Here is a 22,515-nt window from a genome sequence, read left to right on the forward strand (position 1 = left end):
GTGACCAACCTGGAATACTAACGGATTGATTGGCAGTGTGACTGGTAGCCGAGTGTGCTGGTGACGGAGTGTGTAACTCCATACATGTAATCTTTTAGCTGTGGGCTAATTTTGGGGGCTTGTAAAACCCAGTGTCTTTGGGACTGTAAAGATAATTTGTATATCTGTCACTTTTGTTTACATAATTTCACTATCTGAGTGCATACATTTTTACTATATGAGTAAAACACATCATTCTTTCATTGTGAAATCACTGTGAATCAATTACCCTTGAGCTTGTACTGTGTAAAGTTATCTATTTGTATTTTTTTTAATTACTTCATGCGGTTTATGGTAACTGATCCAATATTTGGATCATATACACGCACATATTAATCATAATTAATTGCTCATTCAAGTCGTTCGTTATTAAACATTGTATCTGTATCACCATCAAGTGTTCTGTTGTAAATCCGAAATCCCATCCGGTATCTTGTTACACAGAATAGGTAGCATGCCAAGGGCTTTTAGGAATGAAATCCCTTCAGGCCACCAAAAAAACTCTTAGGATTAGAATGAGTTATGTCCCATTCCATATCTTGGTAGCTGTTCTATGTCAAAAGGCCATTATAACCATATATAGAAAGTGCCTTATTGTTAGAAACACAGACAAGTCTTAGTAACATATTAAGCAATGTCAAAGGTCTTGTGGGATGAAATCCTTCCTGGTTTAAAAAAACCCCATCCCCAAACAATTCTCATCTCAGGATCAGAATTTGAGTTATATCCCTTTCCAATACAAACTAGTCTAAGTAACAGAGATGGCAGCATGGCAAGGGCTTTGAGGAATGATATCTCTCCAGGCCACCAGAAAAACATCTCAGGATAAGAATTTCTTTTCCAGTTATTATTTGTGTTATGTCCCTTTATGTATCTGGGAAGCCATTCTAGGTCAAAAGACCAAAAGAAACACCAACTACATTTAGTAACACAGTAAGCAGCATGGACATCATATCAGCAACATTTTTATTTTGGACCAACTAGACATCATAGGGTGACTGAGTTTCTATGACAACTAGAGTTATCATTCTTAACATGATATCACTGATGCCACTTTTCATTCAGCTATTATTACTGCTTATCTCAACTGGTAATAGTAATGTCTCTTAATGTCAATTTACTTTCAAAACAATAGTTGTATATATAACAATACAATTTTACATACTTTCAAATTTTGCACTTGAATAAATTAACTGGAATTTTTGTAAAAGTGACCTTTCTGAAATGAGCCAAATCACATCTATTTATATTTTCATCCTACACGAAGACATTAGATATTTTATGTGTCACTCATTAAGCATTTTAATTTCCATTTAGACTTTAATGCAACTTTTACTGAATGTAAGTAACATTCTTCACTAATAAACCAACCTTTAGTAAATATCTGAGAAAAAATATTAATTATTTTCTTACGGCTGTTCCATTTAAACACACATGGTACCCAGGAAAGGCATTTTTTTGAAAATATATGCCAGGGTAATTTGATTTCACTAAGTTCACATTAAAATGATAAGAAAATTCTAAATTGCATCTATGGGTGAATACCCAACATTAAAAGTACCTTCCTGGAAAGGACAACATTACATTTCACAATCTGGTGACAAGGTGTCACACTGACTTGACTTGTTATAACAAGGTGTCACACTGACTTGACTTGTTATAACAAGTTTGTCACACTGACTTGAGCTGAATCTTGATAATTCTCAATGCTAAAAATAGGCAGTAATTATTAAAGTGACAAAACCTAGCAAAGGAAAACATGTCAGTATGGATAATCAGATTACTTATCCCTTTGTATGATTAAAATTATTTTTATCAACATGTTGGAACAAATGTCAATGTGCTGAGGTGAGAAATAAACAAATAAACAAATATTAACGAGTCTTCAATCAGTAAACAACCATTAAGTGGTCACACACAAGTGGTAAATTAGACATTCTCTTGCACTAAAATGTTGGTCATAATAGAGGGGTGAATGACCATGAAAGGTACTTTTGAACACAAACTCATTGGCACCAAGGGATTCTGGCCTTATAAAGCAAATAGATGTTGGCCTGGTGGAATGTTCAAGAAGGGGAGCACTGTACCCACAAATATGTGAACACTGACAGGCACAACCATGAATTTGAGTACCCAAGAAAATGTTTTTTTTTAAAAAAAATTGAGACTCCCCAAAAATAAACAATAATACCATAGTTCAGAAGAAGTAATAACAAACTTGTGCTAATGGATGGATGAACAACAGATGACAGACAACAGTCCATCACACAAGTTCTGATCTATGACCAGTAGAGCTAAAAATCAACTTACCTTTCAGTCTGCGGTCTCCACCAAATGCACCACAACCCCAATTCCCTGTACATAGTGCTGGCAAATGCTCCTCAGGTAACCTTCTGAAGAATCCACAGTAAGCCTGAAATAAAAAGAATAAGTCAAAGAATAACTTCTACATTTCAACTATTTCTTTCAATATTCCTTCAGAGGCATCTAAAATATCAACCTTACCGCAAAGACTTTTAAGCATACAAAATATAAATGCAAAAATTAGATAGTTTTAAAAATGAGTTTGTATTCTTTTAAAAGTATCTAGTAAATTTCCAGATACCTTTGTTATTCTGTAATTTGGAAAATAGACACCTAGGACAGTCTGGGTTGACTTCACAAGTGTGCCCTTCAGAAAGGTACTTTGCTCTCATTTACTTGGCAGGATATATATAATAATGTATTGTAAGTGCCCTTAAAACCAACCAAACCAATCTACTCCATGGCATCATGAGCTAGGCATGAGTTTTGAGATCTTACCAGCAAGGTTTATACACAAAAACCATCCCTTTTAGTTCCCTACCTGGAGATTTGTGATCTTAATAATTCCAATATTAAACTCAAGGATTATTGTAAAATAGATCACAAGGACATACTTTTTTGAAGCAGAATGTAGCAATTAGTCAAGGTAAATGAAACCATAAAGGTATGCTAATCTGCAATAGTACAATGGTCCCTGTCTTGAATGGACCCTCTGACCAGCAGGCAGCTGCTTTACACTGTTGGAACCTTTTAGCATTGACAAGTTTGTGCTCAAAAGTATATCTCCAGGATGGCTAACTTTCAAACCCATCCAGTGGTCAGTATATTGACAAAAAACAGACAAATTTATGCCACATAATGGAGTGATAATCCTTAGATGTTAGGTTTTGTCACTTTGATAATTACTTGCCATTATTACTATCAATAATAATCAAGACGACAAAGCTACCTGCTGCATAGCACAGCACTGTTCAGCTCCTATTAGTGTGACATCCAGTTGTCATATAGTAAACATTGTATGTTAGCCATCATGGCTTCTCTCATAGCCTAAGAAATTATTTAAAACAGTGCCAGATGAGAACTTGTCCATCACTTGACAAGCTCACTTCCTTTGTAAGCACAGAGCATTTTGTGTAGAAACTAAAACCTGTCAATGGAGATATAAGCTATTGCAAAGGTTGCAAAATATTATCAGACATCTTCGGTTCATAAGGAACAGTGAAAACAATTCAACTAAATGAAAAGAGGCAGAAACTGTACAATGTCATAAAGATTCAAATAAATATTGTCAGCTACTCTATACATTCTACAGCACTGGAAAAATGGACAGAGATACAGCCATACATTTGTGCCCTGATTTTATTGACAAGGTGGATTTGCAACATGACTTATGTTTATTTATAATTATTTTAAATAACATTAATATATTTTTACCACCTTCATTCATAACACCTCTGTGATTTTTAAATGAAAATATTAAATATTAAAATAATTAGTTATATGTTCCTTACTTTATGTGTAGTAATTACACAGATATGTGTGATCTCAATGCATGTGTGGTAGTTACACAGATCTGTGTGATCTCCCTGTAGAAAGGTTACATTTATTATAAGGCTAATTTTCTGCTGCAGAAAGGGTAGCCTTATAAGAGGAGGACTAATACAGAGAGAAATGAATTAACAAATAAAATCTTCATGTACTTTTTAAAAACAATCTACCCATCCTTAAAAGAAACCTTGAGAAAATTTGACACCAAATGGATGAATGCATGAATACTGTTTTTTCTAGTTCTACATTTTCAACATTACCACAAGCTTGTGATAAGAGTGTCAAAAGGATGCAACTGGATGCATCAGTAAATTACTACAACCTTTATTTTCACTTAATGGTATAGGTATTAAAAGTATGTTCAAGAAAATTCATATAAAGAAATAAGTTATAATGCCAAGGCAGCTATTTTTATTTTCTCACATAATATATATTTTTTTCCACCAACTACAGCAAAGAAATCAAAAGAAACATTCAGTACCTTATTGAGTTCCCTCAGGACACTTGATTGCTGGAACTGACTCTCATAATTTCGGAATACAAGAGCATCTATTGCTACCACCTCACAATATATCCTTCCCCACTTGTCTCTGAAACACCAAAAAGGAATAAAGTGACAATTTTAAATTAACATAATCTGGTGCTACTACTGAATTATGAGATTATGAAAAGTACTGGTCTTACTTTTATACATTTTGTACAGAGGAGATAAAAGTTATATTGTGCAAGTAAAAGATAGTTAATTGTCTTCTGAAACAAAACAAGAGTCTCCTGAAGGGACTAGTGCTCTACTATCCATAAAAAAGCAGAGTATTAAAACTATCTTCTCAGAAAATCCAACAAACCAATTTTGGTGACAAAACTATTTTCCTATGTTTGAATTAAAATGATCACAGTGTTGTACAAAGTTCTTTGTCATGGCCATTGTCTTGAACCTGATATCATGGACAGAAGTTCATTTAACCTGATATCAAGGACAGAACTTCATTTAACCTGATATCATGGACAGAACTTCATTTAACCCGATATCATGGACAGAACTTCATTTAACCTGATATCATGGACAGAACTTCATTTAACCTGATATCACGGGCAGAAGTTCATTTAACCTGATATCATGGACAGAAGTTAATTTAACCTGCCTTAGACTATGTCTAGATATAACAAACTAAGTTTGGTTAAATGTATAAGTAATGATGTTTTAGGAAAAATGTTACTGAAGTGATATAATTCAAGATATTCTTCACATATATTTGCAAACTGGGTAAAATGATCAAAACTATTCATACTTGTATGCATTATCATGCTTACAAGTCAGTACAGCTAAAACCTAAAACCTGTGTCAAGCCCAATGGCCAAGACATCAATGTTGGGTGCTGGAATTGTACCAAAAATGAACATGTTCACTGCAATGTAACTAAATATAAAGTCTGGTAGAAATTCAACTGCATATACACAAGTCACTACATTCATGAACATGAACTCATTGAATATAAAAGTGCAAGCAATGACCTCTGCCTTGACACCAAGGGTCAATTAGGCCTGGTTTAAGGAAAATTCTTGACAATAATGCAGACACCTTGGTGGTGAGATACCATTTCCATTCAAAACCATTTAAATACTTCAAGAAGTGTTTTAATGAAAATCCCATGTCAATGCCACCATTCATGAAGGAGTAAAGATTATATTATATTTTAGATGGCTATGTTTTCATGCTGGAGGCAAGATAAGCACCGTATAACTAGCTATATAAAGCTATAGTTTTTAAGTGTAAACTTCATATAAATAAGACCATTTATTCAGAAGGAATAGGTCAATACAGATTTTCAAGATGGCCTCTTTTAGAGGATAATATGCATCATTTTTTATACAGGAACTATATACTGCAAGAAATAATTAGTTTTAAATATATCTATATGTTGGTAAATCAATCCATTTCAGAAATGATTTTTCAAATTTTGTGAGGTTACAATGACATCATTTTTTTAAAGGCCCAAATGTGAAGAAATGTCTTAGTGAAAAATATTTCAGTAAGCCCATCCCTTCAAGAGGACATGTATTGAGATGATTTTCAAGATGGCCACCATTTTGGAAGTCTGATTAGTACCATGTCCATTTAGTAACACTAACATATCATAAGAAGTCCTTCAGTGAAAACAATATGTCACTACAACTATCCATTCAGGAGAAGTAGCTGTATCAAGATTTTCAAGATGGCCACCATAACTCTCAAACTGAATGTCAGATCAGTACCTTTTTCATTTAGGTTTGGTTTGTTGTTTAATGACACAGCAACACAAGTAGGTTTTTTCAGTGCTGAGGAACTTTGTGTAAAATTGTCAGACATGATAAGAAGTCTGTTAATCAAAACTTATTTTAAAAAGTAGATAAAACCTAATGTAACTATGGAGGTTGTCATTTTGATTAAACTAGACATTATAAAAAGTCTTTTTATTGAAACACCCTATTGATTGACCATCTATTAAGAAGGAGTAGTGATAAGATTTTCAAGATGGATGTCATGGTGGCTATAATTCTGGACGTCAAACTGATTAGACCAACTAGACATCATAAAAAGTCTTTTAGTGTAAATCCCATGTTAATGTAACTATTCATTTAGAATAAGCAGGCATAACTAGATATTAAAGATGGCCATCATAGCAGTAATACTGGAAGTCTGGTCAGCAACATTTTCATTTAGGACCAACTATATATGATAAGAAGTCCTTTAGTGAAAAACTCATGTCAATATAATTATCCATTCAGGAGAAGTATTTACAAAGAGATTTTCAAGACAGACGCCATAGCAGCTAATGCTGGATGATGCAGGTGCACCAGTTTCATTTACAACCAATTAGGCATTGTACAAATTAGTTTAGTGAAAATCCTGTGTTGACATGAACATCTTTTTAGAAGCTGTAGTAAGACTTTCAAGATGGCTATGATAGTGGCCATACTGGATACATGAGGGATTTCATTTTCATGGCATTCCATTCCCTAGTTTAGAAGGTGTAGTGAAAACTAACTTATGCTGATGTATGATGGAAACTACAAAATTGGATATATTGGGGCACCATTCTGTTTCAGAAACAATGTGACTTTCAATTGAATGTATTTGTAAGGTTTAATGGTAATCCTCCCTAGTAGTTTAGGAGGAGTAGTGATAAAAAAAATGTTTACTAATGGACAACGGATGCCAGATGGACCATCACATCAGCTATCCTGATCTATGACCAGTAGAGTTAAACAAGATACCAGAGTTGACCTGAGACTGCCCACCTGGCTGACATCTGCTTACTAACCAATTACAAGAGAGTTCACCATGAAATCCGGGTTAATAGAATAATCTCCATTTCAATTTCTTAAATTTCTTCAGATGCTGTCGACTGCACATCTTATGAAACAATTGTTTCAATGTTTCTTCTGTATTTTTTCTTGTTTTCCCTTAATAACTCACATACAATGGGGTCAAAAAAATAGACCAAACTATAAGCGAGGGCATGAGTTACTGAGGGACCTCCATAACAATATGAAATGATGCCATCCTTCCTGGACAGAGAGAAAACCGCCGAGTATGGGGGAGTGAACTGGTCTATTTAATGGCTGAACACTCATTTTAAAACTGTGTTGGAAATAATTGTCAATAAGCACTTTTTCTAAGTATTCATTTTTATGTAAAAATGACATGATCATTAACATTATTCCAACTGGTCTCAACAATCCTTCACATATACATGAAAACATTGTGTATTTCATCATTGCTTTATGTTGTTGCTGATTAGTCTGGTTCCCTAATCTTATGTTCCTTGCTTTCTTCTCTACTATAGCAGAATGCAATGCAAGGAGTATAATAATCAGGGAACCAGACTAGTACTGATTCAAATTCACAATCAAACAAGATTCCTTTTATTTAAAAAAAATAGAACATTTCATTTGTAAAACTGCCGTCAACTTTGAAAGTAATTTTTTTTTATTGTTCTGTTAGCAAAATATCGATGCCATGATTTCATTGCAAGTAATAGTGAAGCTTCATCTCAACTGTGAGGAAATCTCAGAGTGCCAATTCAGAAATTACAACACCACAATCTGAAACTACATTCTCATTAATAAAATGTATATGTGAATAAGAATTGTATTTCATTAGGTAATTCATTTTGCTTCTTGTCTTTCTTTCTTTGATCACATTTGTGAATGAATATGCTAACTGAAGGTAGTTTCATTATATTATTTTATGACAGCATTTAATGGATCACTTGAAATGAGCTGACCTGACACTCAACTGGGCATGTTGGATTTTCATGCATTTTAACTTTTCATTTATTCCATCCCCTTTATTTGATACAAAATTAATGTGGTAATACAAGGAGGTCAGCTTTAATTTATTGCAACAATACAACAAATATTTGAGCGAGTCAGGTATTAAAACACAGACAGCACTTAATTAAGTTCTCAAAAAAACTCAAGGATATAGCTGATACAGTACAACTAGACACATTTTATTAATGATTATTACACTTAAACCAAGCAAAAAAAATTTAATACACAAATTTCACCTGATAAAAAGAAAACTTATTTCATTGGTATTTATTTATAAAACTGCTGCCTCAAGTAGGCATTAGTGACATTTTCATTGATCAAAATTTTCTTTGCATAATGTTAGTTACGGTGTACCAAGAATTTTGTTTGAAAAGAAATTTTAACAAAATACAAGACTTATTAAAAGTTGATAATTTCATAATGTTGATTCATATCCCAAGGTCATAAAAACTGTTTTCAATGATAAAAGGAGTGATAATTCAAAGTTTCAGTAACCCATTTTTATCGCAATTTGCTTCATTTTCAACAAATAGGGGTCAATTTTTGGGGTACTTTCTAGTATAAAAAAAATGGGATCCACAACTGTCCATTGCATTTTAAGTGGGTTCATGAGTTAAAAAATTTCTACTTAATTGGTGGATGACATCATTTTACAACTTTTGAAAACTCATGTACCAAGAAGCATTCTGCAATGTTTCATCAAATTCTGTTAGGTGTTTTTTCCGAAAATAAAATGAATATATAATCTGATTTTTAGCAACACTAGCTATATTTGATGGCAGATTGACATAATTTGTGTAAAACTGAAAGCCCTCTATTCCATAATGCTTTCTGTCAAATTCATTTAAATAATGTTAAGTATTTTTGGTAGAAGAAGATTAACGGTATTTTTAAAGAAATACTTTCAGGAGTGGTGGCCATATTTAATGTGGATCAGCACTGTTTGTATAAATTTAAAAGGTCTTCATGCCAGGATACTTTCTGTTAAGTTTTACCAAATTCCTTTCAGCAGCTTTGGAAACGTCATTTAAAGGCTTATCTACTATTGGTAATGGTGACCATTTATAATGGCAGATAACATCATTTGTACAAATATGAAAGGTCTTCATGCCAGTATGCTGTCTCTCAATTTGGTAAATTCTATTCAATGGCATTTGGAGATAAGTTCTTTAAAGTTTTATAGTAACGATGACCATATTTTAATGGTGAATTGGTGTAATTTACACAGAACTAATAGGTCTTCATGCCAATATCCTTTCTGTTAAGTTTGACTGAATTCTTATCAAGAGTTTTGGCGATAAAATCATTGAGGTTTCTCTAGCTCTAGTAATGGTGTCGCATCGGATTGTGGATCAGCATCATTTGTATACATGTGAAAGGTCTTCATGACAAGATGCTGTCATTCAAAAACATGATCAAATTCTCTTCAATGGATTCAGAGAAGAAATCAGTACAAGTTTTTCTTTTTTTTGTACTGTAGCCATATTTGATGCTGGATCAGCATCAACCGTAACAATTTGAAAGCTATCTAAGCTAGGATGTTTTCTGCCAAATTTGGTCAAATTCTTTCAGTGGTTTTTGAGAAGTGTCACATTCAGCTTCAGAAATGGTGGCCATATTTAATGGTGGCTTGACATCATTTGTACAAATTTGAAAGGTCTAATTTTCTGACATGTTTGTTTTAAATTTTATTCAGTGGTTTGGGAGAAATATTTTCAAGATTTTTCTATTTTTAGAAGCAGTAGTTTTATATTTTTAAAAACAGAGACTGTGTTTGTAGACAGAGTGGCATCATTGTTACCAAGAAAGCTATTCTTGCCAGAATGCTTTCTGTCAAATTTTGATAAAATTCAGTTAAGAAGTTTTGAGAAGTAACTGAAAGCTTTTTTTACCTAATTATTTGAAGGTGGATAGGGGTCATCTGAACAAAGTTAAAAGCCCTTCATGCCAGGATGCTCTGTATCAATTTTGGTGGTTTGTAGAATATGAAGTGAAATAGCAGACAAAAGCTGGTCCAATGAGAAAGTTGCAGTTGAAATTTCGATGTCTTATGTTGAGAAATCCAATATCAAACATTGGATCAAATTGCATGTCCTTAAAGTTCCATTTTCTAGATCGAGATTATAGATTTTATATGTTGAATTATACAGTGGTGGTTTAAAGTTCTATTTCCTATGTCGACATTTTACAGTGTATATTTTGAATTACATAGCATTGGTTGAAATTTCAATATTATATGTGGAGAATCCCTAATTCTCACATTGTATGCATATGGTGAGTATTTAGATTTCATGTTAAATTTCACAGCAACAAGAAGCAGCCTCCTTGTTTAAAAATAATGCGGTCCATTCACAAAAGTGATCTCTAGCGAAGAAATTCATAGTAATTCTTGACCTGTGAATGGTAACTTTCTAACTGTAAATGCATGTAATGTAATGGCACCTCATAATTGAATACACGAATGATGTATCTTAATACTCTATATTATTTTGAATTGTTAAAGTGGACACTGTGCAATGTTACTTTTAACACCAACACATCATTTTACTATATAAAAATAACAATTCTGATAAGCACAATAAAATGTCCAATCACCACTGTGTAATTCAACAGATACAATCTAAAAACTCAACATACGAAATGGAACTTTCAGCACAACCTATGTGATTCCATGTGTTAAATTGAAACTCTTGATATATGACATTAAAATTTCAACAACTGCTGTGTAATTCAGAAGATACAATCTAAAAACTTGACATTGGACATTGAACTTTCAACCAGCGCTGTGTAATTCAACAGATGAAATCTAAATACTCAACATATGAAATGGAATTTTCAACATAAACTCTTTGAACCAATTCATAAACTATGAATTCTCAACGTTATTCCAACCACTGCCATGTAATTCAAATGACACAATCTAAAACCTCAACAAAAAAATATAACTTTCAACCACTACTGTTTAATTCAACAAATACAATCTAAAATCTCAGCCTAGAAAATGGAACTTTAAGGAAAAGCATTTTTGATACAACACGTGAAATTGGAACTCTGGACATATGACATTAAAATTTCAGTGGAATGTTCTGATTGCACTAGCTTTTGTCCGCTATGGCGCCTCATAATAATAATAATAATAATAATGACCTTATTTAAAGAGGGTAACACAATTAGCTAAAAACTAATCTACCTTGAGGCCCTCATACAAAGGAATTCATTTATTTAAGCTGCATCTCTGAAGCCACTGGATATATTGGGTTTGGAAGAAGGAAATAGAGTGGGCATTTCTAATCTCAGCTGGAATACTATTCCAGAGCAGAGTTCCAGAGTATTGGAAACTTTTTTTAAATAACTCCTTATTTGGTTTGGGAATTTTATACTGTTTGCTTGACATGGATCGCAGGTGGGGAGTATTACCAGGTAGCCTATACTGGAATAGTGATTGTAAATATTCAGGAGCACTATTCTGAGATATCCTGTACATTAATTTGGCTTTTCTCAAACAGATTCGGTCTTTAATAGGTAATATTTTTAACCTACCAGCTAAACTTTCCTTGCTTTCTTTCTGGATTGATATTAGCTCAAATGCTCTTTTTTGAAGATGTGCCAGCTTTGCTATGTTTTTATCATTTGAATTACCCCATACTGTACTACAGTAGTCCAAATAGGGTTGTATGTAACTGTTATAAAATAGTTTCCTGTGCCTTTCAGGGAGAAAATGTCTTATCCTACTGAGAAGCCATAAACTTGAATTGACTTTTTTACTGGTATGTTTGATATGTTCAGTCCATGATAGGTTATTATCTACTAGAACACCAAGTAGCCTATCATGACAGACTATTTGCAGATTTGTATCCTTCCATGTCAGACATAGTTCATCACTATCAAGATTTGTCCTTCTTTGCCGTGTTGAGATAAGTAATATTTTAGTTTTACCAGTATTTACCACCATGCCATTACATGTGCACCAGTTTTCCAGTTTGTTTAGGGCATTCTGTAAAGAAATTTCGAGCTCATGCTTTGTGTTTTGGATGTCTGACAATGTTGTGTCATCTGCATAGAGATCTGTAGATGTTATTGAGTCTCTTAGTAAAAGTGGTAGGTCATTAATAAATAAAATGAATAGTAGTGGACCTAGAACTGAGCCTTGTGGTACTCCATATCTAATTGTTTCAGGTTCAGACAGAACATTATTTATGTAAACATGTTGTGTTCTCTCATTTAAGTACGAAGTAAACCATCTAATTGTTCTTTCATCACACTGGTAGATTTTCAGTTTCTTCAAAAGGATTTCATGATCCACCATGTCAAAAGCTTTCCTGAAATCTACAAATACAGTTCCTATTATTCTACCTTGGTCAAGTGCTTGAAGCCATTTATCAGTTAGGGAGATCAACGCAGTCTCACAGGAATGGTTCTGTCTAAAGCCTGATTGATTAGGGTGTAACAGCAAGTGTTTGGTTAAATAAGACATGAATGAGTCATGGACATGTTTTTCAATCAATTTTGACAAGTTTGGTAGTATTGAAATTGGTCTGTAGTTATCAGCATCATCCTTAGAACCAGATTTGTGAATAGGAGTTACTTTTGCAATTTTCCATATTTTGGGGACAGATGAGGTTGCAATACTTAAATTAATTATGAATGTTATGCTATCTACAATAGCAAAGGCAGAAGATTTAATGAGTCGTGGACCAATCTGATCAAGTCCTGTAGCTTTCTTGGTATCAAGTTCACTGAGACATTTTTGAACAAAGTTTTTTGACACTGGTGGGATAGAGAAACATACCTCCTTTGAGATTTTACTGCTGCAGAACTTTTTCAGTTCATTAAAGTTGTTTTCTATCACTGGCTCTTTTAACTTTGTGGTAATGTTGATGAAAAAATCATTGAAAACATTTGCAATGTCAGTTTCATCAGTGACTATGGTGTCATTTACCAGAAGTGAGTGAATTTTATTTGTCTGTTTTTTGTGCGTTCCTCCAGTGAGTTCATTGAAGACTTTCCAAATGGAGTTTGTGTTGCTCTTTTTGTTTTCAAGCAATGATTGATAATAAGTTTTTTTAGCTTTTTTGATCATACTTGTTATTTTATTTCTCCATACTTTATATTGTGCATGGTTTTCCATAGCCTTGAATTTGTCTCGTGTTTTCATAGCATCTAGGATTTCAGTAGTAAGCCAATTAGGTTGAATATCAGTCTTTACTCGATGTACTTTCAGTGGTGCATGCTTAGATACTACATCCATAAACAAGTCAGTCCACACCCTCATGGCTTCATCTATGTCATCCAAATTTTGGATCATACTCCATGGAACTTTATATAGGTCATTGAGAAATTGTTCTTCATTAAAAGTTTTGAACGATCTGTAAGTGATCGTTTTATGTGTATTTTTCTTATTTTTCTTGCATTTAACCTTTCTTGTCAAAAAAGTAGGATAGTGGTCACTAAGACCAACATTCGGTACATTAACACAAGCCACATTGTCTGGTAGGTTAGTATAAATGTGATCAATAAGAGTGCTTGATTTTTCTGTTACCCTTGTAGGCTCATTTACCAGCTGGTCTAGGCCTAATGATTCAATAAATTCCATCCAGTTGTTCCTTATTTGAGTATTGAGAAGGTCCTTATTTATATCTCCGAGTATATATGTTTCTTTCTCCTGTGCTAGAACATTTTCTATTTGTTTCAAAAAGTTATCATTCCAAAATGCTTTGGAGGAAGGTGGTCTATAAATGAAACCAGCTAGGAAAGATTTTGCATTATTTTGAAAAATTTCCACCCAGATACTCTCAATTTCATGTGACTCCAAGTCAAGTCGCCTTTTTACATTTACATCTTCTCTAATGTATACAACAAGACCCCCCCCTGCTGTCTCTCTGTCCCTACGAAATGGTTTATTGTAGCCTTGACAGTGAAATAGATCATCATTGTGGTTAGCATTTAATTTGGTTTCAGTGAGTCCTAAAACATGTATATTATTTTCCATGGAAGACAACATTAACTTAATCTGGTCTATCTTTCCCACTATACCTTGTACATTTAAGTGACCTATGTTAAAACCTTTCGTATTTAGTTTCATATCAATTACATGTATGTCATCATGCAATGGGGTACTCACTGAGATTGTCTCCATACTACTTTTATCATTCTGACATCCTATTTCTATATTTAAATGTTCATATATATTAGCATCTTCAAAGTCACATACAAACCCTGAAAATCCATTTACATTTGCATCTACAATAGTGTCCATTGAATAGTTAGAGTCAAGAGTCCCACTGGGTACATTTAGTTTTTTGTAAATGAAGCGTTGGCATTCTCCTCTTTGCCAGCTTCCTAATATGTATACATTGATGGACAAAGTCTTTGTTTGTGTCCATATTTATGGCACCTAAAACACTCGATCTGTTTGCCATGATGGCATACCTGTGTCATGTGCCCAGTTTCTCCACAGTTGAGACAACACTCTTCATTACAGTGCTTGAAAATAGGGGCATACATGTTAATATTTCTCAGCAGAAGAAATTTAAAATAGCAACTGTTGACAGACATATGAATCATGATGGATGCAGGGCTATACCATAAGCTTAATTGGCCTTACAGTCAGGCAAACTAAAAATGAACCATATATGTTTCTATCAAGTAATGAGGTAATATTTCAATAAAAATTGTTAGATTTGTATGGTGCATCCTTCTCACAGGACAAAGTACAAGAATTTATTGACTATTTATAGTGATTGTCTCAACTCAGCAAAGTAAATACTTTCTCCGGAATATTCTTTATAGAACTGTGGTATTTATGTGAAGTTCCGATCTGTGTGAATACATAAAGTAAAAGTGCATTGTCCAATTTGAGGATACCTGGGTGTTTTATCCGTGTATGATCCCTTCCACTTAAAAGTAGAAGAATAACCATCGTAGTCACTGAATCTCTCACAACCTGAAATGTACAAAATGAATTTAATCTTGTGAATTCACTGTTATTCAGGAATTACTAATTGTCATTTTGCAGTTGCTAGAGAAAGAATCCTGGTAACTTACTATTATTCATTCAGCACTAACTGTCACAGATTTATTGGTCTCTAAAAATCATAAATTTAAAGAAAATATGAAAAAATATTTGTCCCCAATTTCATGTTTTCAAGTAGTATATCCACTTATTTAAGTATATAATAAAACTACTTTTCACAAACCCATGAAGAGTCACAAACTAACAAATAAGGACTTCACATAGTTGTACTGTAAACAGCATACCTAACTACCCTCACAAAGGATGAAGTCAGTCAATTAGAACATAATTAGGGCATATAAATCTGAAGATTATCCTATCTTTTTGTGAGGTAAAGTTACTAAAAATGCATGCCTAATTGACTTATCAACAATGCCATACCCACTCATTTGCACAATAACATTATTTTTTTAAATTGATTTTGTTATGAAAATCTGAATGCATACTTCAGCATTTTTAATTCACTGTTGAGAATTTTGTTCAAAGTAGGCAAAAAGAGAAACAACATAGCAAGATGAACATGTTATAAGGATGGATGGACATGAAGATTCCAATATACCCCTGACCCTGCCTCTATGCTGGAGTATAAAGAGGCAAAGTGTTTATACAGTAAAACCTGTTATGAACGACCACTGGTCATTTCCAACCACAACTGTAATGCAGGGATCAATTTTATTGTACAAACATTCTGTCATGAGCGACCACCTGCTGAATGCAGCCAGTGACCATGATGTCTTGGCAAAATATGCATTTCAACACTGAATGACTGCATTACAAAAACAGGTATAAATTCCACCAACCTTTATTTAATCCATGTAACAATGATTGTTTATACCGTTCTATAAAAAAAAGTTGGCTACCAATACCTAGAATTTTTTAGGCATGCTTATATCTTTTTTTGTTTTCTATTGTAAACCAGACTAAAGTACATGTAGATTATTCCAGCATTTAGCCTGGTTCCTGGCCTTATTCTAGCTACTGCCCATATGTACAAGTATTACCCAATGTCCAGCATTATGAAGAACCATATAACGAGAACAGAGACAGACACCACTGACCCTTATGTGCTCATTTGTAACAGTGACCGCTTGAATAGTAAAGACTGTTCTGATCATAAACAAACATAAAAAGAAAAAAAAAAAAAAAGGAGTGTGGCCACTAGTTTGTATATAATGACAGATGGTACAGTCCATAAACCAGGCTAATGTACATGTTGCAAAATGCCATTGTAGTGCTGAAATTAAGATAATGGTTGTGTATGTTATTTGTCTTTTGAGTTAATCTGTATTGCCTGGGGAGTGAATAACGTCTTTGTCTATTAAACCAGCGAATGATAATCATTTGCAGGATTTGACTGATTGTGTTAAAGGCTTGTGATGTTTTGTTTTTTTTCCCTGATGTTACAGTGATTACATCCCAATTACCAAGCTGTCATCTGTTCAAGTCATTCCATTCAGCAAGAGGACATTGACCAGTTAACATCAGGGAGCACTGCATCTTGGCGTCCGAGTGGCGGCTATGAATTATATCACGAAGATTGATGAAATGATGAACCACCAGCCAAACATGGACCAATATGTTTGCCCAGGATGACCAAATGTAGTGCAGAATAACTTCACTGGAAAGCTGCCCTTGCTGAATCATTCACTTTGGTGACATTGAGGGAGTAACATCAAAGCCCTGGCTGGTATCTTGACGGAGTGGTATGTGGGTGCATGGGAAACATGCTACATGTGTGGACACAGGGACCCACAGAATTGTGGAAGAAGAAAGACAGAAGTCCGGTAATACCTGCATTGAGTCTCCTGCTATAGAATAATAGAGGAGGGTGCTGCTGTTGTTAAAAGGAAACTTTACACTTCAGTATGCAAGCAAACTACCAGCTGGGATGTTAGCAGTTTAATGGATTGCTGGACCCTCAGGCTAAAGAGTGGTACTGGCTGACCCATGTGGACTGACGATAACAGCGCTGAAAATCAGGTGCTGCCTTACCTTCTGATGACCCCCGGAATCTCGATATGGAAAAGATCGAGCTACCTGCCAAAACTGCCTAAGTGAATTATACAGTTTCCGTTATGGCTGGAAACTGCTTTTGATAATATATCTATTTTTCAGTATCCTAATATGATCCATTTGGTTACTGCCCTCAAAATTTTTATTCTCTAATTATTTTTATTAAGCGTGATACAAACTATTCATAAGTCATTTTGACTTTACCAATTGGTATATAATTAGTATACTGAATGTACACTAAATTCCAACTACAGAATGAATCATTTTCAAAATTTCTGACTTAGTCGATTTGAACAATTGCACAGGTGGCTTACACATTATTGGCATTTTTTATTTGTTCATTAGTAATACTGGACTAGATTTGAAATGAGTACGAACTGGCTTTTTTGGGCATACACAACATCTGTGGCCTGCTTGCTGAGTTCCTTGCCTCCTGCCTCTCTCGGATATTCGAACATGGATGGAGATGTGGAACAATTTCCACCCGTCTAAAGCTAGGTGTCCCAATGTGACGTCAAAGTGGTGAGCAATCGCTACTGGCGTCTCATATTGCATTGGTTGACACCTGTGCTCAGTGATGGCAGACTGAAATTCATTACTTAACATGCGTGCGTGTTGGGTTCATTCCCACTCATGGATATCCCTTCATTCAGGTCATTAGAGACTTAAATAGTACCACGACCTGATGGCTGAATTAAACAGTGTTCTGTGAACACATAAATGCCTGAGGGATGAGGTGCTTCTTCCTTCTCCAGGAGTAATTAAACATCCTGCTGTGCAGGAATAAAAATGACGTACATGTCCTTGTTGGGTGAAAACGTCATTAATTCAATGTAAGAAAGTAAAAGTCTGTTCAAGTTGGTGTGACCGGATTACACACGTTGTTTATAGAGTTAATCCCTGTATGTCTTCTTTGAATTAAGCTGTTCACTTTTGTCTCTGAGGAAATGATTCTGTTTCTGGATGAGATAACTGTTTCTTTTTAATTTATTGATTATTAGATATGCAATACACATGAATAGATTTTTCATATTTTCCCAAAGCCCAGTCAAATCTGTCTTTACAGTCAATATTACAACTGAGCACTAAAAATGTTAACACCTAGCACCTTAATAACAATGGAAGATCATCCAACTAAAAAGAGACAAATTTTAATGCGGGAAAAAATAATTATTGTAACTGAAAGAAGTGAAAAAGAGCAGATCACTCACAAAAAAAGAGCAGATCACTCGCAAAATAGTGGTTTAAACATCAATAAAACAGATTTAGTTGTTATAAAGGAAAAGGAGTCAATTGGAAATGATTTCATATGCAAATACATGAACATGTGATCTTCAATGCAAATGTGATTTCACATTTAAGGATAGAAGTATATCTTATTTCCTATATAATTTTGTTTTCAGACGGATACATACAATATTTTAACAAGAACTATGAAAAAAAGAATAGAATATATGTACAGTGATTGTGGTTCTTTTTCTTTAAATTGTTCTGAAACTGGACCTTGGCAAATGGTCTTTTTGTACAAACCTATCATGAGAAACCACTTGTCTTGAGAGACTATTATTTTTGGCAAATGAAATAGTATCTCATAACAGGCTTTACTGTACTTCTTTTTATACCAAGTACCAAACATGTTTCTGTCAGTGAAATGAGTTGAATAAACGCTGATAGCACCGTTCCATTTAAATCTACCTGTGTGGGTGTGAATGTGTGTTTGTACAAAACACTTATTTTAAAAGGGTGTCACTACATGGAAAATCTGGGTGAGACTTAAGTCAGAATGTTTTTTAATGGCTAACAGGACACAGCCAAGATTGATAGATACTAACTCTCCAGTACTTCACAGGCCAAAAGATGTGATAATCACTAGCCCTCCTATATGGCATGGGGCATACATATATTAGTTGTGGACAGGTGCTGCTATTTTACTGCAACAAATGATCACAACATTTACAGGAAGTTGCAACTGGTCAATAATTACACCTAACTGGTTCACTGACTAATGGGATCATGTTTTACTTAACTGTAACAATTATTAGTACAATGTGCTGATAAAATAAATGAACATAGACAGACTTCCATAGCTCATGCTGATATTTATAGACTTCTGTGTGTCAATTGTAAGAAGTCAATAATGTCTAAGAGTTTTCAAATTGGTTCTGGTGTTGAAATGCTTAAAAAAAAAATATGTAAAGTATAGCCAAAAATATTAAGTGGCTGCCAGACTGGCCGCTTGAAATATTTTTGCTGGACTACAAATAAAAAGTCACCGGCAATGGTCTAGAGGGCCAGCTACTGATCTCACTCTGAAAGAAAAGTTATATGGAAAAAAAGACAGGAAATAATATTCAAACCCCACCAACCCACTGAAAAACAATCAAAGTACCGAGAATACTGATGTCCTGGGGATTGGGGTAATTTTCAACATTATACAGAATGATCTGTGAGATACTGATAATTGAAATGCAAATACCAATATCCATCTAAAACACAAGTGGGGATCCAGTTAGCCAAGTGGTCAAAGGCACATGCCTATTATTGACATCTCACCTCTGTTACCATTGACACAGGGGCCCCGAGTGGCTGAGTGGTTTAAAGCACTCACCGTCCGGATCACTGCCATCTCACCTCTGTCTGCGTGGGTTCGAGTCCAAGGCTTGGCTAGCATGTGTACGTGGGAAAGCCTGCCAGTAGCTTCTCGTGGGTCGGTGGTTCTTCCCTGGGTTTTCCAGGGTTCTTCCTCCACCACTTATACTGGCCGCCATGTATAGCCTATCTTGTGCTGAAAAATGGCATTAAACCCTAGAACAACAACAACAACAACAACCACAGACACAAATCTCAGCTAGGTCAATATTGTTATGTGAGAAAGTTTTCTGGTAGCTTCCCATCGGTTGGTGATTCTACTTGGGGTTTTCTCAGATACTTCCACCATCAAATGTACTGGTTGCCATACATAGCTCATTATGTATTGAAAAATAGTATTAAACCCACAACAACAACATCTACAAACAAGTAATTTGAATTTTAAATGCTGAAGTCTTTTCTTCTCTTTATCTTTCAACAGAAAATGGATCAAAAAGTTCATGAAAATGTTTAGAGAATATTTAGTATGACAATTTGTTTAAGCATTTTGTTTTGAAATAATTCTGTATTTTTTCTGGTACCAAACAGAAGCTGTCAAACTATATCTAAGGAAGAAACCACTCTGAGTATGATCATTTCCTTTTAAGATTAAAATTACTTTAGTTATGGCCCTTCACAAAGTGTGATTTATTTCTTTGCAAGGCCAGAAGATCAACAGACCTGATATAGAAAAATGTCTGCTATTAGAAACAAAAAATGGTTTTCTTTACCCCCTTCTTCTGAGTACATTAAACAGAATGGACTTTAGTGACTTCTAATTAAATCTAAATATAAGCTATACAACGTATCATATCAGTAATTTCTCTTACACTCTAATTTAAAGTACCCCATCAAGTCATAAAAGTAAGCTTTTGCCCTTTAACTTTTGTATTAAGAACTCCGTTGTTTTAAAGATTTTGTGAGTATTTGTTCTCAACAATCATATAAAAAGTTACATGATTATACTTCTGACCTATTTTTTTACACCTCAAAAAGTTTGTAAAAGAAGTGTACACAAATTGCAATGTGGTAAACTCAAAAAATATGAAGTAACAGAATGTAAAATAATGGTATGCATTACCTCTCATAACAAGAGCCTCATTAAAATCCAGTTCCTCTGTAATAAGTCGAGATATTATCATCTCAGGACATATGAGAAACCTAATTTCCTCTTGTTCACTGTCATTGTCCAGAACTCCTCCTCCAACAAACTTGTTGGCAAAGTCCACCTTAAATATTACACATTTTGTAAGACTGATGTGTAGATAGGAACCAGTATATACATATGCAAATACATATAATAAAACTTCACTAACTCAAATATTAATAACTTTAACACTTTGTTATTACTCCAGTAGCTTACACAGTTCTGCAGTAAAGCATTCTATTGTCTGCAATCTTGGAAAATTCAAAACTAATCTTGCTTTTGTTTTATGCTTTAAGAAGGGTGTACATTTCATTGTGTTATGACTCTAGGTCTTAAACTATCTAACAGAAAGAAACAAAACAAGCAACATAGGCAAATCAACAAATAATTTATTTGTCAAACTTACACAGTGAAAATTTAAGAGACACTTACAGTATTATGAATTAAATCCAAAATAATCCTAAATGTCCTATCACAATTCCATAAGTTTAGAATGTTCTGAATGAATTCCAAGTTTTGAATGTCCTTATGTACCACATGATACAATCCAATCTAAATGAGTTTTTAATAATCCAAAAAGTAGTGTTTTCGTACATAAAGTCAATGAGCATTTTGTAATTCCAGTGTATAATTTAAATAATTCCTCATAAATTATACCTGAACACAACTGTAAATGAATTTACATATTGATCATAAAAAAGGAGTGAATAATTGTTTACCAAACCTCTACATGTACAAATACCCACTTGACCTATGATGCAAAACAGATTGTTCTGTAAAACCAAAATTTGCGATGGAAAGTTCCACTAATCTTGAACAAAAATTATAGTAAAAAAGCTTGTTTACTACCTAAAATCAAGACAAAACTTGGGTAGGTGGAACTCCATACACAACCCTCAGTCACAATCATCACAAAAGTCAGGTATACAAAAACTCTATACACAACCCACAATTATGGACAAAAGTCAAGCACACAATATGTTGCAACTAAATTTGTGCATATTATTTAAATTTCTTAAAATGTTAATTCTGGAAATGAAAGAATAATGATAGTTTAATGATGATTGGAGATGAAGAAACAAGTTAATTAGAGAACAAGAGTATAAATGGTCCTTAATATAAGACAGGGGTCAAATACTAATTCAGTCTTTTCTAAGCTTAGCCTAAGGCTATTACTGTAGGTTTCTATCCACAACCACACAACTCTATGAGAACTATTCTTTATCTTATTGCGGTTGATATTGATACCAATTTTTCAATAAAAAAATCATCATAGTGTGGGCTTAAAGTTGACACATTCTTTTAAGACCAACATGTGCAACCATCTGACATTAACATCTGTCAGGGCAAAGGTTAGATACTGTTATGTTCACTGCACTGATGTTTACATTTGTTCTTCAAACAGAGTCAAAGACTGAAACCAGAAATTCATGCTGAATATTAAACACAGTCTTCACATTCTTTAAAATCAATGTTGCAACAAAACATTTTCAGGCCAAATCAAATC

The 22,515-nt window shown here is 34.0% G+C and overlaps 1 protein-coding gene across 1 annotated transcript in view; it reads right to left on the reverse strand.

Moving 5' to 3' along the window:
- The window catches only part of LOC149802816 (poly(ADP-ribose) glycohydrolase-like), a 277,168-nt gene that overhangs the window by 45,222 nt on the left and 209,431 nt on the right, over positions 1 to 22,515 (reverse strand). Inside the window, exons 18-21 of the mRNA XM_089952264.1 lie at positions 20,943 to 21,090; positions 15,073 to 15,151; positions 4,373 to 4,481; positions 2,350 to 2,452 (exon numbers count right to left, since the gene is read on the reverse strand). Coding sequence (XP_089808390.1) covers positions 2,350 to 2,452; positions 4,373 to 4,481; positions 15,073 to 15,151; positions 20,943 to 21,090 — 439 coding nt within the window. The remainder of the gene's footprint in view (positions 1 to 2,349; positions 2,453 to 4,372; positions 4,482 to 15,072; positions 15,152 to 20,942; positions 21,091 to 22,515) is intronic.

The sequence above is a fragment of the Sinohyriopsis cumingii genome, chromosome 3, assembly GCF_028554795.1.
Source record: "Sinohyriopsis cumingii isolate HCF-2022 chromosome 3, ASM2855479v2, whole genome shotgun sequence".
In the NCBI taxonomy this organism is placed as follows: Eukaryota; Metazoa; Mollusca; class Bivalvia; order Unionida; family Unionidae; genus Sinohyriopsis; species Sinohyriopsis cumingii.